At 40.2% G+C, this 14,719-nt stretch overlaps 1 protein-coding gene across 1 annotated transcript; it reads right to left on the bottom strand.

Moving 5' to 3' along the window:
* Window positions 1–5,262: 5,262 nt before the first annotated feature.
* PRXL2C (peroxiredoxin like 2C) lies at window positions 5,263–14,478 on the bottom strand. The gene is made up of 6 exons (XM_046665077.1): window positions 14,168–14,478; window positions 13,688–13,756; window positions 12,747–12,800; window positions 12,473–12,578; window positions 8,701–8,832; window positions 5,263–6,808 (listed from the first exon to the last, which is right to left on the bottom strand). Exons 1-6 carry the CDS (start codon window positions 14,357–14,359, stop codon window positions 6,681–6,683), a joined length of 681 nt encoding a protein of 226 aa, XP_046521033.1. The 5' UTR covers window positions 14,360–14,478; the 3' UTR covers window positions 5,263–6,680.
* Between the last annotated feature and the right edge of the window lie 241 nt (window positions 14,479–14,719).

The raw sequence follows: 14,719 nt of genomic DNA, 5'->3' as shown, positions 1-14,719 counted from the left end.
CTAAACCCTACATTTGTGTGGTAAATTAAATATTTTATACATTGGGTTGATTTCATTTGCCAATATTCAGTTTAGGAATTTTGCATTTGTTCCCATGGGAGAGTCCATAATTTTCCTTTCTTATTTATTTGAGTCTGATTGCAGTAACAAGGTAAGCCTCATTTTCTATTCTCAGAAAGTTTGTATAAGATTGGAAGTATCTTGTCCTTGAAAATTTGGTAGAATTCACTTGTAAAACCCTCTTGATCTGGTGTTTTCTTTGTGGAAAGAAATTGATGATTCTCAACTGCTGATTCAATTTTTGAATGGTTATAAGGCTATATAGGTATTCTATTTCTTAAGACTTTTGAAAAGTTACATTTTAAATAAAAGTCATTTCTTGAAATTTTTAAAGTTATTGGCATAAAGTTGTTCAGAATGTTTTTATATTTTAATCTCTATGTGTGCAGTTACATCATTTTTATTTCTAATATTTGTACTTTCTTTTTTCCTTAATCAGTTTTGCCACACATCTGTATACTTTATTACCAAATTTTGGTCCTTTGAATCTCCTATTATTTTATTTGTCTACTATGTAACCAATTGCCATTTCTTTTCTTTCTTTTTTTTTTTTTTTGAGGAAGATTAGCCCTGTGCTAACTACTGCCAGTCCTCCTCTTTTTTGCTGAGGAAGCCTGGCCCTGAGCTAACATCCATGCCCATCTTCCTCTACTTTATATGTGGGACCCCTATCACAGCATGGCGTGTCAAGCGGTGCCACGTCCGCACCCGGGATCCGAACCGGTGAACCCTGGGCCACCGAGAAGCGGAACGTATGAACTTAACCACTGCACCACTGGGCTGGCCCCGCTATTTCTTTTTCTTATCTCCTTTCATTTTTTCATATGGGTTTAGTTTGCTATTTTTTAAATTTCTGAAAGTTGAACACTTAGTCCATTGATTTTCACCCTTTTTTCTTTTTCAATATGAGAGTTTAAGGGTATAAATTTACATTAAAATGTTGTTTTTGAACATTTTGAACATTTGAACATAGAGAACATGGTCTCTATTAACTTGAGTCTGAAATTTATTGAGATTGTCTTTAAGAGATGATATAGGGTTAATCTTTCATGTGTATTTCTTGAGAAGAATAGGTATTTTTGAATTCTTATTTTACACTTGTTCATTAAATCAAACTTATTATGTGTATTGTTCAAATATTCTTTATCCTTAATGACTGTTTTATTTGCTTCATCTATCAATGAAGATGATCCATAAGGTGACCATATAATTTATGGTCCAGACCAGAACATTTCAGAGTGAAAAAAGGCACAAAAATAATTAAGATTATATAATTTCTTGAAATATTCATTGACTGGCAATTGTTTCAATGGTGAGGGACTTATACAATCCTTCTATTCAAAAACTTTTAAAAATAAGATTCTTTCTAAAAATTCTTAAACCTTTTATATTGATTTGAACTTTAAAAAAAATATAAGATAATTGTGCTTGGGAGGTATTTATATATGTATTTTAGTGCATTTCTAAGCTGAGTCTGTCTTTAATGCCATGTCACAGGTATTTTTCTGAAAACTGTTTTTTTCAATATGGTTTTATTAATTTCTAATTTTTTTTTTGAGGAAGATTAGCCCTGAGCTAACTGCTGTCAATCCTCCTCTTTTTTGCTGAGGAAGACTGACCCTGAGCCAACATCCATGCCCATCTTCCTCTACTTTATATGTGGGATGTCTCCACAGCATGGCTCACCACGTGGTGTCATGTCTGCACCCGGGATCTGAACCAGCAAACCCTGGGCCGCCGAAGCGGAACGTGGGAACTCAACCACTGCACCACTGGGCCGGCCCCTAATTTCTAATTTTTAAATAAAATTCCCTGCAACCTTCCCTACAGTTGCATTTTATAGTTAAAAGACTCGAATTGTAGACCTCTTCATTTGATTCTTCTCTGTAGTCCAGGTTTCAAATTGAGAATATTCTGTCTCTACAGGTACCTGGTAAGCTCAGGACAAATTTTGCTAAATGGAGGATATTCTCAAGTCCAATTTTTTCATATTAAAAACAAATATTTCAGCCCTAATACTTTCAGATACTGTCCTTTGCCTCCACTCAGAGTACCTTTCTTCAACACATGATTTTTACAAGATGAAACTCATCAAATAAATTCTCCATTTATACTTCCTTTGAACGTTTCAGCAAATTTTGATGCTAGAAAATCATAGGCCATTTTATTCCTTTTTTTTTTCATTTCATTCCTTTCTGATGCAGAATTCACATTTACCCAATTAAAAATAGGAGCTTCGTCATAAGTTAAGAAGCTATAAAGCAAAGTTACAGAATTTCAAAATTAAATCTTTTAGCCTACTTGAGATTTCAATTATTTATTTTGTTTAATTTCCTTCCTTGTGAAGAGCCAAATTTCCGTATCTTCCTATTTGTAAGATTTGTTTTCAATCATATGTTTTGCTAAAAACTTCAAAAGTTAAAGTTTTTTGGCACACCATTCACTGAATAAATTCATTAAAGATTTCCAACTTACTAATCAAAAGAAATAAAAACATACAGGACCCATTTACAAAAAAAAGCTCACTCTCAGTGAGGAGAAAGCAGGTTGGTTTACAGAGTAGTTCATCAACACTTCAAATATTTCTAACATCCACTTGATGACGGGCAACAAAAAAGTACAGGCTGCCATGTTTGCTTTTAAGAAAATTATTATTCAACATCAGCTTCTCACAGATATTTTCTTTGGTTACTCTGTGCATAAACTTTTAAAAACTGGCAATTTTTGTCAAAACTACATTATCACTTCACAGCCATTAGAATGGCTATTATGGAAAAAAAAAAACAGAAAACAAGTGTTGGTGAGGATGTAGAGTATTTGGAGCCCTTGTGTGTTGCTGGTGAGAACATAAAATGGTACAGCTGCTGTGGAATACAAAGCTGCACCATTTTGGTTCCTCCTAACATTGAACATAGAATGCAAATATGATCCAGCAATTCTTCTTCTGTGTATATACACATAATTGAAAACAGGGACTCAGAGAGGTGTTTGTACAGCAATGTCAATAGCAATATTATTCACAATAGCCAAAAGAGAGAAATAACCCAAATATTCACTGAAGGATGGATAAATAAAACATGGTATATGCATACAACGGAGTATTATTCAACCATAAAAAGGAATGAAATTCTGATGTATGCTACAACGTAGATGAACCTTGAGGACATTTTGCTGAGTGAAATAAGCCAGACATAAAACAATAAATACTGTATGACTCCGCTTATATAAGGTATCTAGAATGCTCAAGTTTACAGAGACAGAAAGTAGAACGGTGGCTATCAGGGGCTGGGGGGATGGGCGAATGAGGACTTACTGTTTGATGGGTACAGAGTTTCAGTGTGAGATGATGACAAAATTTTGAAGATGGATAGTGGTGATGTTTGCATAACAACATGAATTACTAACGCCACTGAACTGTATACTTAAAAATGGTTAAAATGGTAAACTTTATGTTATGTATATTTTACAATAAATAATGGTTATAATGGTAAATTTAATGCATGTATATTTTGCCACAATAAAAATGGGTTAAAATGTTAAATTGTATGTGTATTTTATCTTTTTTTAAAGAAATTGGTAAATTTTAACTATAATTTCTATTTTGATTGACAGCTTAGTTTGGACACAATTATAAATTGTGTGTGCACCACAACAAATTCCACGTATGCTTCTGCTCCACAGGTTTCTTAATTTAACATGAACATTATTTTTATCAAAATATATATTCATGCAAATTTACACTCATTTGTCACCACAAAAATCAATTTTTCTTCAATGTTAAATATTTAAACTCAAGTTAGAGTAGCATCCACCATAATATCAGATATTTCACCTTGAAGAGAATGAACTTCCAACAGTTTGCCTCGATTCTGTAGACTGGATGAAAAAAAAAAGGAACCTTTTCCTAACTCCTTTTTTAGGAATGTTTATCTGACTTTCTATTTGAAGCATCTGACAATTTGGATATGAAACTGGCATCCTGTAACTATTTTCAGAGTTTTCTGCTAATAGAGCCACTACATGAGAAGCTACCACTTCACTGTTTATGTGTGCCTAAGAAAATTTGGAATTCACAGTAAGTGAAATTAATTTAAAAGAACTCTGCTCTAAACGAAAAATCATTGTGTTCTCCACAGAATGACACGTAACGGTACCTCCTGCAGCTGCACGCTGTAAGTCATCTTCCGAAACACTCTTCTGAAAATAACTACGAACTGTAAAGCAGATGATGTTGCTGCTTTAGAAAGGTTGTCTTCCAGGTTTTCACACGGTCAGTGTTAGCACTGTGGCCCCGTGGCGGATGGGAACATAAACGCACACTGCATGCAGGTTACTCCTTGAGAAACATAATACTTGATTTTTAAAAGTAAACATGCTCTTTCATTTTCTTGAAGTTCTTGTTGCCCTAATGGCTCACCGCAGAAGCCCTGCAGTATTTCCTCCCTGGGCTCTGTGCCCTGCGGATGGATCTGACCGTGGCCCGTTCCGACCGCTGGAGCCGTCAGGCTCAGGGGCCCAGGGCCCGGCCCAGGGCTCAGGCTGTACTTCGCGCAGTCGTCTAGGTTCATCTCCCTGCTGTCGAGGCCTCTGAGTTCACAAGGGAACAGCCTTCTTCGATTCTTGGAACAGGCACAGCCCTCAGGGCGGCCGCGACTGCGATGCATGGATTAGCCTGGTTTCTGCCTCTGTTTTTGGCCCTGGTGGAGCTTCCTCACTTTCTTATAAGTTCACCTTAAAAAAAGATGTTTCTTCTCTGTAAAAGGGAGATGCTAATAGTAACATCAATTCCATAGAGCCAATGGATGTAAGGTGTTTGGAATAGCACCTGGCAAATAATTAGCACCATAAAAGGGTTAGATGTTATTATTCTTTCATCAGTACTTCTATGTATTTATCACAAGAAGCTTTTTCAAGGTTTTGAGTGCAGTACACTAGTGGATGTGAGCATGTTTATACATTTCACAGCATCGAGTATAAGTAATTTCACATTAAATGTTTGTTTGGGTAGGCAGCTTACCACTGCACTGTATTTTTGTAACCGTACCTCCCTGAAGACACATAAAGAACATTTATACATCTTTAAAAATGTGGTGTTTACTTACAAATATATAATTTTTGTGTAAACTGGGATTCAGAAGTTGTAAGTTTAAAAACAACAAAGGGATCTGGGTTACCAGTCTTTCCTTACTATAAAAAATAGTACGAAATTGCTTAATTTTATGAGAAATTTCATTTTTATTGATTAAAAACATGATTGCCCATGTATATATATGAAAATACATTAAAATATTTGGATACTTTGAATAGATATATTTTTGTGTGACTTCATATGCTTTATATAAAAGTTATACTTGCTAATAATTACCAATATTTTGATTTTGCTATGCTTTTCATCAGAATTTCTGGGACCCTTCCCAACTAAGCATATTTAGATTCTGGAGAAATAAACAATGACAATATTCCACTAAATAAAAGCAATTTGGGGGTGAGAAATAGAAGCTGTCTAGGAATATACGACCAAACCATGGTATGTTTAAGTTACAAAAGTGTTTTCAGTCAAAACAATTCTTAAAATTTCCTGTCAAAAAGCATACTCATCATCTTTTAAATACACATCTTAAATATCTAAAACATATTTTTCTCCTCTTAATGCTCCCTGACACCCCATCCTAGAGAAATGGGTAGTGGGTGCGCAGGACGAGGTGCTCTGAGCACCCTCATCCTAGTGAAATGGGTAGTGGGTGTGCGGGACGAGGTGCTCTGAGCACCCCCATCCTAGCGAAATGGGTAGTGGGTGTGCGGGATGAGGTGCTCTGAGCACCCCCATCCTAGTGTGGCTGGCGGGTGTGCGAAATGAGGTGCTCTCAGCACAGGCTCTATGAAAGGGTCACTTTGTCATATTTCCTCTGAGTAAAGCAATTAGGATAGAAACATGTGGCAGCACTTTGTGGAGCTGCTTATGTAGGAATATATTCTTCATATAATTTTTAAAGATCTTTTCCTGGCCAAAAAAAATGAATCATGCTAATTATAGAATATTTGGGAAATAGAGAAAAGTGTGGAAAAGAAAATAAAAACACCTGTAATCCTCCCACATAGAGACACCTACTGGCAATATTCTGGTTTTATTTTCTGTCTTTTCTTCTAAGCATACAAAAATATAAACATATACATAAAAACGTGATTATATTGTTTACAGAATTTGATATCCTGCTCTTTTCAATGAATAAAATGGTCTTGACTTGCTTAACCTTCCCCTTAAATGTTTTTCATAACAACTTATGGTTTTAATGGCCAACTAAAACTGTCACTGAATAGATATACTATAAGGTAAAATACAGAATGGTATTTATAATTTTATAGCTTTTAAAGTTTTATTTTGTATAAATGAAATTTTATTTTGTAGAAAACTTTAAAAGCTATAAAATTATAAATATATATCACACCTTTGATAACTGATCCTCTCAGCATGCAATTCAACTGCTACTTGGTTTCTTCATGTTTTCATAACTCCTCAAAGGCTGGGAAGAGCCACCAAGTTAGATGCTGCACAAGGATACTCCACTCCCACATCCAGGCACATCCCAAGAGTCCAGTGGGAAGCGACAGAGCCTGTCCTGTCACACGTGGGTAACTGAAGGTCTGCCTGTAAAGTCCACAGGCTGAACTCCTACAAGCTGTAAAACAGCGTTGATGGGTTTGTGATCCAACCTATTCCTATCACAGTGTATAAAATGGATATTGTTACCTAGAAGAGAGTAAGAAGAGAAGGCAGAGGTTGGCATAGAGTATCATTCATTCGATTGATTGCTTATTAGAATCAAGGAAGCTTTTCAACTTTTAATCAGTCCAAAGGGAAAAATTAATTACCTAGAGTACATTATATTCTCCAGACAATGCCATAATTTTTAATTAAGGTAATAAAGCATGACAAGGATTATGGTTAAATAACAGTGATACTTAATGTTTTATGAGATCCAAGAGGAAAGATTCTTAAATTATAACCTTTTGTTAGGTTTTATTAAATGTAATTAAATAAAATGTCCTGTCAAACATACAGGCAGAATATGGAACTAACATATATATCGAGCTGGGAAATCCTTTGTTTCTTAAATGTAATAATGGAAGAAATCACTTGCTTAAAAAAAAATCACTCCCAAATACTGATCTAATAGGCTATCTGCATTATAACCATAGACCAAAAGAGGCTGGAAAATAAAGGCATTACAATAACAATCAGTTACAATACACTTACATGTCCACAATCCCTTTATCTGCTCAAATAAGTCATAATTTATAGTCTAGGTTCTGTTTACTTTGATTCTTAGACTCAAGAATCGAATTTTAATTTAAAACATTAGATTAAGTAAGTATTATGAGGCAGGTTTTTGGCATTGTACATATCTGCTGTCTACAGTAATCACCAAATTTAATATCATACATTGGCTTACTATCAAATAAGGCAAAATGAAATACAGGATTAACCGTGATAAAGATTCGTATAATTGAGCACACACAGCTAGCTCTTTCCTTAGAGAAGCTACATTTTTTCCAGAGGATAGTTTCAAAATATTCTCTTGACTAAGTATGTTTCTACTTCAGCACACAATGGCGCTCTCCGGGAGACAAGAGACTCAGAGAACAACCCCTTCCAGGTCTGAGGATGGAAGTCAGTCATTCAGAAACATGGCTCAACGTCATTCTGGGCCAATTAACAGGACTCACTCTGATAAAACAGGGCTTCCTTTTTGGCGAGTCCAACTGGTGCAAATTTATGAGAGAGAGGGAAAGGGACATTAAATAAAGTGATGGATTTGAGCTGGCTACAGTGTTCCAGCTCCAGAAAGCCAAAAAGTCCTAATACTTAGCCAAAATCCTCCTTCTAAAGACTTCCTTTTAGATCCTGGAATTTACTAAAAAGCAAATATTAATTTTATAACTCTAAGAAGTTACACTCATTAACCTGGACAATTTTAAAGAGGAAGAAGAACCAAGAAAACTCAGTTTACAACACAGTGACTTAGCCTGCTGGGCCCGTGCTGTCACACGCGGGGGTGTGTCTCTCACTGAGATGTCTGACCACAGTGGAGAGTCAACACTCAAGCATTCAGCAGAGTGGAGCCAAAGGAACTGCAGGTGCTCCAAAGTGATCAATAAAGCTATTCAGAGTATGTGGCTTACAGTAATTGTTATCGAATAAGTTGTCCCTGGGGCGGACTTGCTTTCGACATTGAGCAAGTCTCCTAGTTTCGTCAGTATAAATAACTAGATTATTCTTGCACTGACAAAAAAAAAAGTGGTGGACGATTTTCTCCTATTTGGAAATGTTCACCTCCATTTAGCTTTTTAGAGTGTTATAGCCACAAACAATTCACCAAACTACCACTGACCTCCCTAATCCCAAATACCTGAAATCACTCAGGCATGGAGTGATGGCACCTTTCATCCAATACACAGACATCAAAATGCACAGAAGCCTTCAAAAACAAAAGATGCCCCATGGAAAGCACAGCATCCTGCCTGTTACAATGTCAAGTTGCCCATTTCTACGTGGTCTCCATTTTATGAAGAAAGTGGGTGGCCTCTGCCTTCTACGGGGCACAATAAGGGTACTGCTGAATCTGGGCTTCGATTACTTACCTGGACCTAAAATGAGGGTTCCGCCCTGCTGAGCCGGGTCTCCTTGAAAATCAAAAAGAGGGCCGGTCATTGCGCGCCACAGGCTCCGAATGCTTCCTGAGAGTATATTTGACTTTATATGGGGGCTTTTTCCTGAAATATTGGGAATTGTCTTTAGATGTTATCATTTTACATTTGATTAGCTATTAGAAGATAATGTTAGTGCTTCCATAAAACAGTCTCTTTCTTGTGTGTCATCTTACTTTCGACTTCTTTTTTCTTCCTTCAAAGAATGGTGTCGCATCCTTTGACAACTGACATTTTGGCCCAGATAATTCTCTGTAGGATGCAATGCAGGGTGCTTAGCAGCATCCTTGCCTCAGCACCCAGTGATCTATAGCACCACTCACCAAGTCGTGACAACCAAAAATGTTTCCAGGCAATGCAAACTGTCCCCTGGGGGGGAGTAGGGGCAAAACTGCCCCTGGTTGAGAACTACTGCTTAAAGGAAGAAGCGATGACAGACCCAGATCATTTTCTGCCACAGAAAAATGTCAGCTATGGACTTCTCCAATTGGTAGTGCTTTCCTTTTTAATTCTCCACTTAGACTCCGTATAGTTTCTCACCTACTAGTAGGAAGATACACTCTTTTTCAAAAAACATTGTGGCACAGACTATCATATACTGCTCTTTCCACCCGTTTCCTCTTTCTGGGCCCACAGCTAAACTACATTTCCCAGTGTTCCTGACAGCTTAGTATGGACACGTGACTATGTTCTAATCCATGAGTGACATGATGTGTACCACTTCCAAGCCTGCTCCTAAAACCTCCCACAGTGATTCTCCACATTCCTTCTACGTTCTGGGAAGCCTTGGGTTGAAAATGGCAGAGCCAGAAGATGGAAAGAGCCTGGGTCCTTCCATATTGTGACCCTGAATTGCTACTTGGAGAGCACCTGAATGGACATATGCATCTCGACATGTGAAAGAAAAGGACTAATCTTCTACCCTGTTGTGCTACGGAGGCTTTGGGGTCTCGCTGTAACATCTACCACAGCTGTCCCTCCATCTCTCCTTGACTGTCCGTTTTTCTGTCTGTTTTCTCACAGTGACTGACGCTTCGCTTCCACTCCCCTTGAGTAAAGAAACTCAGTCACTTTACCCTTCCTGTAAATTACCTTCCTGTTTTTTTTTGCTTGAGGAAGATTAGCCCTGAGCTAGCATCTGCACCAGTCTTCCTCCACTTTCTAGGTGGGGTGCCTCCACAGCATGGCTGACGAGTGGTGTGTGGGTCTGCAGCTGGGATCCAAAGCCCTGAACCTAGGCCACCAAAGTGGAGCATGTGGGACTTTAACCACTCGGCCACGGGGCTGGCCCCACTGCCTGACTTCTTAAAATTTCCAAATGCCTATTATTTCCCTTCATCTCTCCAACTCTTCTCTTTCTTTCATGTTTACATTATGATGGACAGCGCTCTTACCAAGAAACAAATACAGGCTCATCAGCTTAGAGACATGGGTAAAAGACTACATTTTAACATCTTCTATGATTCTATACCTAAAATAAATGTTCAGAAATCCAAACTATCTCTTTATGTCCAAAGAGAGAGTTATTTAATATTTCTGAAATTTTAGAAATTCAATTGAAGGAGATTCCACAACCTAGAATTGAACAATCTTTGCTGTGAAGCACAATCTAATTTTGCCAGTTTGAATTTAGTCCTTATGCGTAAAACTCCTGTTTCTCAGCCTTCTACAAACCCATTACTCTCTCACATTTAATGGCTTTATTTTCTCATTCTCTGTCCATTGATTTTAAATTATAAGTGTATGTTTTTAGTCTCTCAATCTTCAACTGGCACTATTCTGAGACTAATTCTGAGATTAGTACCTTTTCAGGGAGGAACTTTTAAAAAACTATTTTATGAGAAAAAAGTGTTTTCTGTTTGGAAATACAATACTTTAACACAGGTCAAAGGAGTTTAAAAGATTTGAATACACCCTCTCTTACAATTACAAGCATACATCTCATTTAGAACTCATCTGTCTCTTTGTAATTCCCTCTCTTTATGTCGGCAGTGAATGGGGAGGGGTCACTGAAGCACAGCTCACAGTTCACAGCTGAAGTGCTGAACGACAAGCAGCCTCACGTGCTGAGGCTCTGTTCCCGCAGGAACGGCCTGCCACAGAGGAAGGGCCACGTCTGTGCCGCTGCAATTCCCTACACTAAAGAGAGACAAAGAGGAAACTGTTTACGCCAGCTCCTCACCAGTTTTAACAAAGTTTAGGTTGCTTTCTTTAAAAACGTCAGTAAAGGGATCATGTCAACTCCACCTCATAGACAGCCAGCTGATCCATCCCCTCCTCTCCATCTCCACTTCAGCCCGTTTCTTTCTAGCCTGTTACTACAACCTTGTCCTGAACATCACTGCCTCCGGTTTGGCAGGTTCCAGTTACTCCTTCACTCTGGGTACGTGACCGCATCACCCCTCCACTTCAAATGCTGGCATGACTCCCGCACCGCCTCCAGAACAAATCCAGACTCCGCATAAATTGGCCACAACCTGGCCCTTGACTCACACCAATTCCCCAGCTGGCCCCTAGACTCCGGCCTGATGCAGGGACTCGCACTTCTGCACTTCTCCAAAGGACACGTTTTTTCATGCCTGTGTGCTTTTGCATGTGCTACTTTCTGTCAACAGCACCCTTCCTCTGCCTCATTTCACCCAGCTAACTCCTTGAAGAGTGAGCTTAGATGACACCTCCTCTGAGGAGCCTTCCCAGATTCTTCTCTCCCCTCGTATTTCTGGTACGGGTAATTCCAGTACATGGTCTCCTCTATTACAAACCCTTAACCTGTATTGTAATTGGCTCTCCAAGAGGATTATGAGTTTGGGGATGGCAGAGGCGGTGTCTTTCATCACTGTCCTCCTGGGAGCATCCAACACAGTGGATGTCATGGACAACAGCTCAATAATATCTGTTGAGAATGAACGATTTGAGTTCGAGTTGAGTTCTCTTAGCTGGAATTTCAGAGGCCAAGTTCTTTCTACCTAAAACACACATAAACAGTTCACCTAAGCCTATGAAGCTCTATTAACTATAAAGAATTGTTCTAAGGGCTGGGAATGTGGACTATATGAAGAATAAAACATCCAACTCTTCAACTAACTATACTACCCAGCCACCTGAAGTGCAATAACAGAGCATATAATAAAGTGCAAGGTGCTACTATTAAAGTCCAACAAGGGAGGCAATCACTTCTGCCCCTTCGAGCTGAGCTTCAAGTGAAAACTAAGACTTCGTCAATTAAAGGACAGAGAGTATTCAAAGCCATGGTGTTGAGATATGAAAATACATTAACTTAAGCAATATTATTTTTGTTTTAACTACAAAAGTAAAATGTACTCAGTGTAAAAAGTACAAAAGCCACTTTTCTCACTCCTGTGCCTTAGGATAAGCACTGCAACGTCTCTTAAAACCTTCTTCATCACGCACACAGAGACATACTATAAACTTTTATGTTTATGAAAACGATTCTTTCACAAAAATGGAATCATAGTGAAAACATTGTTCTGCAACTTGCTTTTTTCTTTCATTTAGTACTTCACAAACAGCATCCCGTGTCATTACACCAGGAAATGAATTTTTTAGATTCTGGTGTATCTGGACCACTTACTGGAATCATAAAGAGCAGCCTGATTTATGAATTTACTGTTTGTTCCCCTGTGCTCTATATCAAATGTGAAAAGACACCATCAGCGTTTGCTACTTAAGACATGTCTTGTCTCACCTGAAAAGGCGATTTCTTCACCTCTTTTCATTCCCAATCTTTTATAAATTTCTCTCTCAGGGTCAACATAGATTTCATGAGAATACCCAGTCAGTTTGCAGAAGGGCTGCAAAAAAGAGAACAGTTGGAATTTTTATAAAAACAAGCAAAAAAAATTAATGATAATCTGACTTACTTTCAGCAAATATAACCTACACTTACTGGTTTAAATAATATACTTTGTATGTCTAAAACTGATTTAGTCTGTCAGTGTCCCAATGTGCTATGTATTTACCTCAATATGATGGTAGGATGACTGTCCAATCACTATAAGGGTGACATTTGCTTCCTTTAGGAGAAAAAAAGGACATGTACATATTATTAGAAATGACATGTTTTATACAACCTCCCCTAATCCAACTATTTTGTTCCATCCTAATGCCACCTGCAGGCTTCTGGAAGAATGGAATAAACGACAAAATTGAGTCAAAGCAAAGCAATGTATGCTAAAATGTTCAATTAACTCAGATGATGCTTTTGCTAAATAAGAATCTCAAAATAATAGTCAATAATTTATACACTCCTTCAAAGGAATATATAAAAAAGAATAAAAACTATTTAAGTAGGGTTATTTAATCAGACAATTTTATTTTTTCAGATCCCAATTGATAAGGTCCGCTGAAAACAGATCTCAGTTTTAGAACCTGGCCCACCTTTCCCTCAAAAGGTCACCTGGGAACAAACCTCGTACCTGAAGAAAAACACACAAATGTGGTCGTCCCACGGATGTGGAACGTGCGCCCTATTAACAAATACACGTCTTCATTTAAGATGTATGGGTATTTTCCTATCAGAAACAACTATTTGGAATGTTTTTATTACAAAAATAAAGGGAAGAAAATATCAATAATTTCTAGCATTTGTGTTTTCAGTCATTATCATTCAACATTTCCAATTAGGCAGGTTACGAAGTAACATCAAAATTATTATGATGGTTAGTACGCTTGCAAGCAGGCAGTAACGAATAAATAACAAGTTAGGACAGAACTGGATCTCTGGCTCTCTTTTCGCAGGTGTCAGAGAGATGTGTGGGGAGGTAGCGATCCGGCTTTCGGAGCATCAGCGCAGGAGGGTGGCACGCTCCGCACCGACCCCACTGCATTCCTATAAATGACAGGCGACTCACGAGACGCCTCTGAAGCAGGGCGCGCTCCTGCTCACGCTCGGGAAACTCACTTGTAAGAAACTCTTGGGGATTTTGGCCAGATCTTCTACGTATTCCTTGCAGATGTAACACAGGAAATGCTGAAATCCAAACAGGACAAAAAGCACAAGTTAGCCACGGACACCCTCAGGGTCCAGAATGGACCGAGTACTTCGTTATGCGTGACGCTAACTAACACCACACCCCAGGCGGGTAGAAAAAGGTATCGAGGGCGCCCGATTGCGTTAAAATTGGGCCGCGCCCAGTGCCTGCGAGGCGTCCCCGCTTGCTGAGAAAACGGACTGGCTGGGCGGGCTGTTTTTCCATGCCCGGGAAAGGAAGCGAGTGGAGCGGTTCGCATTCCGGAAGCCTCTGGACGACGACATCGGCAGGGCCGGGCCCCGGACCCTCCGGGGGACCCGATGTCCCCACAGCCGAGGCTGTTGAAGCAACCTCCACCGCAGTCTGCGGGCGAGGGCCCGGCTCCGGGCCGCCCCGCCGCCCGCGCTCACCCGCACGAAGACCACCACGGCGCGGCGCTCCCGGAACAGCGCGCCGAACGGCACCCGCCTCCCGGAGGCATCCAGCACCGGCAGCTCGGCCACGGCGGCGGCCAGGGGCTGCCCGCACTCGGGGCCGCTCGGGACCGCGGCGGCGCGGCCGCTGACCTGCCGAGTGACCGGGGGCAGGGCCGCGGCAGCCATCGCGCCTTGCAGCCGCCGGCTGGACCTCGCTCGGTACGGCTGCGCTGCGTCCCAGCGGCGCGAGGAAGGTCGCGGCCGAGTGGGGCGGGCGGGCGGAGCTGCGTGGGGTTCTGACCCGCCGGGGCGCACGGGCAGGGCGGGCCGACTGGGGTGCGGGGCGGGGCGCGGTGCAGTGGCGGGGGCGGGGCGGGGCGGGGCGGGGCGGGGTCGGGGCCGGGGGCGGGCCGCTCTGAGGTGAGACTGGGCTGTTGGCGATGCTGCGGGAAACTGCAGCGTCCCTCGCTGGTTTTCTGACTCAGTCGATGCGGGTAGCGGGAGAGAGGCGTTCGAGGCAAGTAAAGCCTTGTTTAGGAAGAAAGC

Source organism: Equus quagga, chromosome 6, assembly GCF_021613505.1.
Source record: "Equus quagga isolate Etosha38 chromosome 6, UCLA_HA_Equagga_1.0, whole genome shotgun sequence".
Taxonomy (NCBI): domain Eukaryota; kingdom Metazoa; phylum Chordata; class Mammalia; order Perissodactyla; family Equidae; genus Equus; species Equus quagga.
Note: the sequence above shows the minus strand (reverse complement) of the source record. Positions and strands in the feature narration are given on the sequence as shown.

What these genes read in the sequence shown, in the direction of transcription:
- PRXL2C (XM_046665077.1), bottom strand. Translation starts at nt 14,359, where the DNA reads ATGGCTGCCGCGGCCCTGCCCCCGGTCACTCGGCAGGTCAGCGGCCGC. An exon ending in CCGTGGTGGTCTTCGTGCGG is followed by an intron (nt 13,757 to 14,167) that starts GTGAGCGCGGGC and finishes TTTGGATTTCAG; the next exon opens with CATTTCCTGTGTTACATCTG. An exon ending in TCCCCAAGAGTTTCTTACAA is followed by an intron (nt 12,801 to 13,687) that starts GTGAGTTTCCCG and finishes TTTCTCCTAAAG; the next exon opens with GAAGCAAATGTCACCCTTAT.